This window comes from Penaeus chinensis, chromosome 32 (genome assembly GCF_019202785.1).
Source record: "Penaeus chinensis breed Huanghai No. 1 chromosome 32, ASM1920278v2, whole genome shotgun sequence".
Taxonomy (NCBI): Eukaryota; Metazoa; Arthropoda; class Malacostraca; order Decapoda; family Penaeidae; genus Penaeus; species Penaeus chinensis.
The window spans coordinates 607,501-617,500 of record NC_061850.1 but is presented as its reverse complement, the minus strand read 5'-3'; the positions used below and the strand labels follow the sequence as shown (position 1 = coordinate 617,500).

At 45.2% G+C, this 10,000-nt stretch overlaps 1 protein-coding gene across 2 annotated transcripts in view; it reads right to left on the bottom strand.

Moving 5' to 3' along the window:
- LOC125042607 (lactosylceramide 4-alpha-galactosyltransferase-like) overlaps positions 1–10,000 on the bottom strand; it is a 41,401-nt gene that overhangs the window by 806 nt on the left and 30,595 nt on the right. For both annotated transcript variants that reach the window (XM_047638363.1, XM_047638364.1), the window contains exons 7-8: positions 2,953–3,125; positions 1–1,807 (exon numbers count right to left, since the gene is read on the bottom strand). The exon at positions 1–1,807 is cut by the window's left edge and continues 806 nt beyond it. In XM_047638363.1, coding sequence (XP_047494319.1) covers positions 1,521–1,807; positions 2,953–3,125 — 460 coding nt within the window. In that variant the 3' untranslated portion in view covers positions 1–1,520. The remainder of the gene's footprint in view (positions 1,808–2,952; positions 3,126–10,000) is intronic.

The window sequence follows — 10,000 nt, the reverse complement described above, 5'->3', positions numbered from 1 at the left end:
AATTGAAAATTGAGAACAGTTCTGTCTTTTCTCAGTCCCACGTGTGATTAAAAAATATCTAGTAATGAAGAATTATATATACAGCTTATATATATATATATATATATATATATATATATATATATATATATATATATATATATATATATATATATATATATATATATAACATGAAAAGTATTTCAATGAAAATTAAGAACATTTTTGTCTTTCCTAAGTTCGACATGTGATTAATTAATTTATTTATTTATTTATTTTTCTAGAAATGAGGAATTAAACATATAGTTTATGTATATGTATATATATATATATATATATATATATATATATATATATATACATATATATATTATGTAGCTTTCCGAAAACGCGAATAATGACAGTCCAGAAATGATAAATACAACATTAATACTGATCTGTTGTTTTTAATGCCAAATTCCTGCACTTGCAAATGGAGTAATTCATTATTTCTTCCATGCGACAGCGTTTACGAAGACCCCTATTGATACGAGAACGTGGAGGCTGCGACCTGGTACTTCAAAGAGATAGGAAGAAAGAAAAGACAACATAAATGCGTTTCAAGTATAAAGTTGAATGCCGTTTCATTCATTTTTGGCTCCGGTTCACAGATCACTCGAACGAGCGGTTTATACGATATTCGCACTTTGTTACATATTCGAATTAGTTTAACTCCAAACACTGAATCATAGCCTCGAAATGAGGTTTCAGTTTAAACATCCACTGTACAATTCTCATAACAACGGTCTTGTCATATATACTTAAAGTATGATAATAAATCGTCATATTTCTGTTCACTTTCACTCACAGCACAAATCTTGAAAATAAATAATACCACAAGAAATATAAAATATCTTACTTTATAAACAGTTTCTTGACACTTGTCAGTGTAAATGTCAGTGATTATTATATGAACAATAAGATGTGCATGGTAGATTGTCACTGAGAGAATACTTGAGGTTATGGTATCATTTTTGAGACGATTTCCATGACTGTAAGTTCGTTTTCCAACGAACAAATAGAAACACCGGTTGCAGTTCGTCATGATGCTTATGGGAAACCTTGGGACTAAAGTTTGTTTTCTTAAAATATCCCTCTTTACGTAGTATCAATCAAAATAGATATATCTGATTCCTTTTTCATTAAGACTGGCCTTCACTTTTGACATGATATGGAACCAATTATTAACAATATGGGAACTTCCGCCACTAGCCCGCTAGTGAGCGAGAAATATAAAAATCCATCATTTAGTTTGACTTGCGTCGCAAGTTCGCTGCACAAGAGAATAACGATTAAAGGATAAACCCAACCAGACTTTGATTGCCAATCCGCAGTGTCTTATGATGATCATTTCTGTGGAGAATAAAACTTTCCAACCGGAGATTATTCGAATTAGTTTTCTTTCTTTTTTCTTTTTAAATGTCAATAAGTTCTTTGTCGTACTCTGCTGGAAAGTCCGTGTTATCAACACAAAAGCACCTCGACTCAGCCGCCGCCCGCGCTCACACGCCCTGCCCTCGCTTCGCGGCGCCGTTCTTCGCCTTCTTCTTCTGCAAGTGGTCCTTGAGTTTCCGGATCTGCCTCACAGTCGCATACACCTTCGGGCAGTTCCTCTTGGAGGTCCTGTCCACGACCGAGCCGTCTCCCGGGTGCAGGGGGGCCCCTCGGCTGAACTTGTTCCACAGGTGGATGCCGACGGTGTCGTGGGGCCACGTCCAAGTGGTGCTTCCGCCGGAGACGAACAGCTCTTCCCAGCGCTTCCAGTGGAGAGGGTAGAAGGTGGCGGGGGCTGTGGAGTACCACAGATATGTGAGATACCGACCAATAAAGGTAGGGTTACTTATAATGTTAGTTTACTCTAATTGTGCCATGCGTGGATGAATAGGCTTGTACTGATATTACCTGAAGTCTATTTTCCTATATGTAATGCAACCCTGATAACAGTCAGCCCTCCTCCCGCAGATGTATCACCCACACTTTTCCCTCCTCCTTTGTCTCCCTGCTACATGTCTGCTGTCTGCTTCTGTGCTTGGTCGCCACCTGGTAAATCATAATTCACTTGTTCCCACTGAAACTGTCTGCCACTGCCTCGCTTTTATACTCCATACCTATCAGGAAGCAGGTCTACTTTACCTTCAAAGTGAACTCGTTACACAACCTCGCTCAGCCATGCATGTAAAACCCCATTTCTCGTCTTCTAGTGACAACCCCAACACACGAAATGCTTCATACAAGTGAACTTTACTCGTACAGGGCTTGTATTTTGCGTATATAAGCGAGCCACACTGCTTCATAATGGACCATTCTGGTCTCTAATCCTCCTACAGTACGTAAGCCCACGAAGTCCTCACTCTCGTGTTCTATTGATAACTGTCGAAGTTCCTCACAGTTTCTTCAAGATACCAATGACACTGCAGCTGACTTGCCTCTTCATGACAACTGCCCACAGTTAAAGATGCCAGTTTTCACCGTCTATGAATAGATGTAACAGCCATACACCTGCTTAGAAATATCTGTGAGCTGTTCTTCGTTTTTGGTATCTAATCACAAGTTAAAATAATCAAACCTAAAGCTTTCCCACCCACTGGCAGCTCAGATACAAGACTGTGACCTATGACGGCAGTTTCACTCAATCATATAGTACAATGGGCCTCTCTCAGTCGCGACAACGGTCGATGCCTACTCCCGCCCCCGCCCTTTTGAAACCGTGCATGATAGTTCGCCTGCCTACTGAAAAAAGTGACGAATAAACTCTTAAAACTACTAGTTTATCTAACTACCTTCGTTTACAATGTCATACAACACTCACGAACACATTCTCGCTCCACCTCCCCTCCCCGCTCTCTCTCCCCTCTTTCCCCTTCTTCTCCCTCTCCTTCTCATTCTTCTTCTCTCTTCCCTTCTCATTCTCGTTCTTCCCTCCCTCTCACCCACCTAGAATAACAAGGTCTTTGCATTGGTGAAAATCTGTCAGGTTGTCGACTTTGCAGTTGTTCTTGACGACCCTCTGGAAGACCCCGGGACCGTTGTGACCCCACACGTTGCCCTTGAAGTTTTCTGTGAGCTCTGTCGTCGCTTCCTTGCACAACCAGTGGTCCTTCGGAATCCTGCAGGAGAAAGACCGGTTATAAGGAATCTTAGAAGATGAGACACAAAACATAGAAGGTACAGAAGATTGGGGACCTGTTATATAAAATAAAGAGATTGAATCCTGTGTGTCATGAGAGTCGGAGAAAAGTTAATGTGTATGAATATGTTTGGTTTGAAGACCGTTTTACCTGTGCGGATATATACCATTTATTATTCTAAAGAAATGCAGCTGTAAAGATTATCCCTTCAAAATATGACCCAAGAGAAAGAGCAAACACAACTGCGTGAGCGATATAGGTATAATAAGTATTCGACAGATGTATTGACTAAACACCTTCCTTTCATATTTACTTTTCATATCTTTTAAGCACGTCACAATCTCTCTCTCTCTCTCTCTCTCTCTCTCTCTCTCTCTCTCTCTCTCTCTCTCTCTCTCTCTCTCTCTCTCTCTCTATCTATCTCTCTCTCTTTCGCTCTTTGTCTGTCTGTCTGTCTGTCTCTATACCATGTACATAAGCACGAATAGAACCACGCAGCTGCTTGCCACATGGCTCCTCGAGGGGCTTACCCAAGCAGACCGACGTGGCGCCCCCACGTACAGTTTCCGGGTATTTAAGGCCAAGGTTGACCCAGGTCAGAGAGAGTTGCTGACCAGCGCTTGTCCAGTCAAGGTAGGCCGACCGGCCTACGGTTTCAGGCGGTCATTCTCGCCAGCTTTCCGCCCCCACTGGGCTGGCCGCTACTACCCGCACTGCGCTTTACCCAAACCTTGTCTCGTTTGTGTCACTATCACTGTGTTGTGAGCCGTACTTACGTTAACTATCACTGCTGTTCACCATAGCTTTACATTCTGGTGGCAGGGTGGTCGTTGCATCCTTTTGGTTCGCAACATGGACACACAGTCTCCGAAATCCGCTCGACCATCGCTTCCACGACATGTCTTCGAAACCCGTGAGTACACATTTTGGGCCTTTTCCTTTTCCTTTCTTTTCTCTATCTTCTCCCATAATTGTTGATTTTGTTGGGTTAAAGTGCTAATTGACAGCAAAAGGCACGCTCTCCATTCTTCTGTCCTAAGATCACTCTACTGTGTGATCGCGGTAAGGAGTCAAACAATATGAATATCGTAAATTTATTAAGTATTTATTAGAGACTTATATTATTTCAATTGCAATGAATTTAGCGCGCTCGTGATTTATTGTTTTCATGAACATCACTCATTATTTCCTTCCCAGTGACCATTTCCCGTCTTAACCTAATCTCCGAGTGAAAGCTATTTGTCAAAGCCCGCTTGGAAAGTTGGGTGATCTGACCTCACTTTCACTTTGAGTGATTGACACGCTGAAATGGCTGTGAGAACAGCTAGCATATGCTATGAATTGTTTTCTAGAAATGTTACAATATAGGGATAATGCATAGCAACCGTTACATGTTCATTGGTGACACGTTCTATCGGCGCTAGTGTGGAGCTTGTAACGTGATTTATATACATTTACATTTTGAGTAAAGCGCCATGGATCTTCCCCATATTATAGTGTCAGAGTGCCTGATTACCCTGGGGTTGTGTTTATGCGTAATAGACCCGCATTCCGACGTAATGATAATAGGTGTTAATCATATGCTCAGCAACTTTTGAGCCGGTGTGACCTACTGATACGTTCGTTAACTAAGGTAGGATTAGGGCTTAAGCTAGGATCGTGATTCACTTATTAATCGCACCCTGCTCACGCTTTAAACGTCGCTGACATGTTTGGGTAAATCCCATCGATTTGTGATTCATGATAAATACCCGTAGGGCATTGCATGAGCGCCCATAACAGACATCCAAGCTAGACTAGGTTATATATAAATTTCCCCAGCTCGTTTCGCTTCGTAAAGTACGGTATTTTGGGTACAGACCCCTCGTCAATGAAGTCTGCATGCGCAGCTTGACAACTTGTTACCTCGGCAGATTGTTCCCCGAGAAGATTTGCTTGCGTGAAGCCGTGAATATTGTTTTCACGTCACCATTCATTAGTGCGTCATTCTGTCGTATATCATTAAATGTTAAATTCAAAGTGGTAGTTGAAATAATTTTGTATTATACGTCTATAACTAGCTAGTCGCATTGTTGTTAAAATTAACGTTAATCTCCGTGTTTGGCATCTATTCCCGCTCTGTGTGAGGTCACTCTCACTCTCATTAACTGTCACTCCCTAACACACAGACACACACTCACTCACTCCCGGGCACGGCAAAGGTCGCGGGCTCGCGCCACGCAGCCGGCCGGGGGCCGCCGGGGTAACCATTCCCCGTGCCGCCCCGCTTCTCGGTCGGTTTGTGGCCCTGCCCTTCACACAGGCGACCGCTCCCGTCTAGACGTCCGGAATGGTTTCCGAGTACCGCCCCCCCCCCCCCTCACTGAGGTGAAACAACCTTTGGATGGTTGCTTCAGAGGGATGAAAGGAATCAGTTGGCAAAAGGACAAAACCCCCCTTCCCTCACTAAGGTGAAACAGCCTTTGGATGGCTGCTTCAGAGGGAAGGGGAAACACTTTGAAAAGACACAGGTCCTTTCCTTCCTTACTGAGGTGAAACAACCTTTGGGTGGTTGCTTCAGAGGAATGTAAGGAACTGCCTGGCAAGAACGCAAAACCTACCTTCCCTCACTGAGGTAATACAGCCTTTGGGTGGCTGTTTTAGAGGGAAGGGTGAAATACTTTGAAAAGACACAGGTCCTTTCCTTCCTCACTGAGGTGAAACAACCTTTGGGTGGTTGCTTCTGAGGGATGAAAGGAACCAGCTGGCAAAACTGCAAAACCTCCCTTCCCTCAATGAGGTGAGGCAGCCTTTGGATGACTGTCTCAGAGGGAAGGAGGAATCCCTTTGAAAAGACACAGGTCCTTTCCTTCCCCACTGAGGTGAAACAACCTTTGGGTGGTTGCTTCAGGGGAACGAAAGGAAGTGCCTGACAAGAACGCAAAACCTCCCTTCCCTCACTGAGGTGAAACAGCCTTTGGTGGCTGTTTTAGAGGGAAGGGGGAACTACTTTGAAAAGACACAGGTCCTTTCCTTCCTCACTGAGGTGAAACAACCTTTGGGTGGTTGCTTCAGAGGGATGAAAGGAACTGCCTGGTAAAAGTGCAAGACTCCTCTTCCCTCACTGTGGTGAAGCAACCTTTGGGTGGCTGCCTCAGAGGGCTGAGCAAAAGGGCTCCAAACAATGATGTCTCGTAGGTGGAAGGGCATCCCCTCTGGTCTCTCCCCAGGGGTTTACACCTACCCACGCATTTGCCGTGCGTGGCAGCCTTGTGCGCTGTGGAGACGGGAGTCCTGGAGGTTGAGCGATGCCGTGAACGAGTACGCCCTGCGGCTAGCAACACACCTCTTTGGTCCTCTATTCCAGCAAGACAGGCGGCCTGATCCCGGCCCGGTCACGGTCAATCGGCTGGTCTCCCCCGGGAGGCTAGGGTCAAGCAGTCATGCCGCTATTGGCACTCACAATGAGTGCCGTCACAGTGGCTATTGGCTGCGTATATCCTCTCATCACTCCTGTTGCTGTTAGACACTGGTTCTGACACTCAGCTTCCCCTTGTTGGACTCCGTGGTGGGTGGGGGCGTGAGAGGATGAAGCACTTACCAATTCATGGAAAATATAATCAAACACCCCCCACAGACTGACAAAAATGTTGACGAACCGCGCAAGGCCCAGACCACGGTAGTCACCATGAAGGCATATGTGCCTTCCGGTGGCAAAAGAAAGCCCCAGGCTATGAACCACTGACACTCTCTGAAGTAAGCAACAGAGGTACCGAAGTCATTCTTCACAGAATGTGCCTAGGTTACCACTGTGCATGGCAGATTATCCCAACAATCGAACGCGATGAATGGTGCTGCAAGCACTGTGGCGAGCCGAACGCCACACTAGTCCACTACCTAGAAAATTGTGACCATGCACAATTCCTGAGACATGGACCGCCCACAACAGCCGCCGTGCTGGTAAAGAGGGTATGCGAAATGCTTACACCATGGCGGCAGGAGCGCTTGCTGGCAATCCCGCCGCCACGGTAAGCACCGAGTGTCAGACAACTCAATGAGACAGCCGTAAAAAGCTGACATAGGCCGGGCCATATCTAGAAGGCCCGGGCGAAGCTAGAACTTCGCAAACCAAACCACACACACTCACTCACTCATCCACGCAGAAGAAAAGACACCAAAACCTTCCATTAATAGGGTTTGTTGCTGTCATTATTGCAGGCGTAAAGATCTATGACGTATCTCTTAACCCGCGATTTTGTCAGTCGTGATGTGTGACTTGTACGTGAATTCTTATTTTACATATATTTCTTTTCAGTGTTACGACAATGGTTCAAGTAAATCCTTACAGATTGCCAAAGTCGTTTCTCTTATTCTCATATCTATCAAGAGACGATTTGATAGTTCAAGCTAGGTCCTTACAGCTCGCTCCTACCATCTCCCTCTTCTAACTTGTGAACGTAAAACACAAAATGAAAAAAAAGACGAAAATAACGAAAATTCGACCATAAAAACTGCAAATTATATAAATAATCGGCTAGTGGCGCTTAACACCCCATCTTCTCTGTTGTCTTTCCTTTCTCTTACTATTTTGGCCCTTATGTGTATAATCTGGTACCGAAGGCCCTGCTGCAGAAACAGTCACCTTCAGACGCTATGGGAAAACGTCACTGGAAGATCACCAGAAGCCTGGAGACCAGGATATTCATCAGAGCCCCAGGATGTGGAAGGGCGCCGCCTGCCAGGACGCCCATAGATCCAGCGAAGGACCAGGAACTCGCCAGTGCAGGTACCAGTCGGCCCATGATGCTGTGACGGGCGCTGCCTGCCTGGACGCCGCAGATCCAGTCAAACTCCAGGAGCTCGTCAGCGCAGGTATCAGCCTCCTTGAGATGCCGAAGTGGACGCTTCCTGCCGAAGCCCGTGATCCTGACGAAGATTACGAGGACGTCTGTACGAGCACGCAGCTGAGAAGGACCTGGACGAGATCTGCGACATGTGCATTGGGCGAGTAAGCCGCCGAGTTAGGCCTGGAAAGGACTATGAGGAAGTCTGGATGAGTCCGAAGTCAAGAAGGACCTGTGCAAGACCTTCGAGGACGTGTGGATGTCGAGGACGGACGGATTTACCAGGGACCATGATAAAGATGTCAACAAAGACGAGCAGCCACGAAGATGCACCAGGAACAGTACACGCGAGAACGAAGTGATTAGCAAGTTGGGACCAGCCAAGTTGAGGCAAATCTAAGGCGCCTCGAGGGCGAGGCGTTAGTAGGTGGCCGAACAATATACCGTGTACATAAGCAACCTTGCGACTGCTTGCGGGCCGCGTGATTGCCACGTGGCTCCTCGAGGGTTTACCCAAGCCGACCGACGTGGCGCCCCCACGCGCCGTTCCCGGGTATTTAAGGCCAAGGTTGACCCAGGTCAGAGAGAGTTCCTGCCCAGCTGTTGTCCGCTCAAGGTAGGCCGACCGGCCTACGGTTTCAGGCGGGAGGGCTCCGGTCATTCTCGCCAGCCTTCCGCCCCCCACTGGGCTGACCGCGACTACCCGCACTGCGCTTTACCCAGACCTTGTCTCGTGTTGCCATATCTCTGTGTTGCTGGTACTCTTCTACATAAAAAGAGTCAAAACCATCGTCCCCTATTACTACTCCTCAATAACCAAAGTATAAAGGTGTTCAATCAATATAGAGCCTTTTACACACTCTCTCTCTCTCTATCTCTCTATCTCTGGTTCTGGTTCCCTCTCCCTCTCTCCACCCCCTCTCTTTTTCCCTCTACTTCTAACTCTCCCACTTCCTCTCCTTCTCCCATTCTCTCTCTCACCCTCTTTCTCCTTCTCGCCCTCCCCCACTCTCCTTCTCCTTCCCCCTTGCTCTCCCTCTCCCTCTCGAAGGAGAGAGACAGCTTGCAGATATTATGCTAATAGTTACGGAACTCAAGTCATTACAATTCATCGGTTTAGAAACTCTAAACCGGACAGCAAAGTTGATTCTGTGACTAGCGCTTGCGAATTATGTTAATGTAAACTGTTCTCTCTGTCTCGCTCTATGTCTCTGTCCCTCTCTGTCTCTCTCTCTCTCTCTCTCTCTCTCTCTCTCTCTCTCTCTCTCTCTCTCTCTCTCTCTCTCTCTCTCTCTCTCTCTCTCTCTCTCTCATCATCATCATCATTATAACTATTATAATTATTACTCTTACTATTTCTGTTATTATTATCGTCATCACTATCATTATTATTATCATTATTATTATCATCGTTATTATCATTATCACTGTTTTCATTATTAATGAGTATACCTGTGTTAGAAAAACATCTGTGCAACGATCCATACCTTCTCTTCCTTTTCCTCATCCTCATCGTCATTATCAACATTATCATCATCACCATGATCGTCCTTATCATTATCATCAACATCCTCATTATCATCATCTGGATCTTCATGCTCACGTAGATCGTCCTATTACTTTTATAATTATTATCATCATCAGTAATACCCTCATCATCATCGTCCTCTTCCCTACCATCTTTATCCTTATCATCATCATCCCATTGTATAAAATTCCTGTTTATTCGCCCTTTATGAATACCCAATGAAAATTAACATATAAAGGGACCACTACAAGCCGCAAGTCATGCAATCGTACCCAATAATATTTAAGAAAAAAAACATGAAGGGTCAGATAATAGTTGTGCCAGTGAAAAGTGAAACAAAAATAATAATGGTAAAAACATTGTTTTACAAAACGATACAAATCAAGGATAACAACTTAATACCCACTGTGACATATGAGCATGAGCTGACAAAGAATGATCATTGGACATTGGGCAAACGGAGGTCTCCCTTTGCAATATGACGTTATACCAGGAGACTGAAA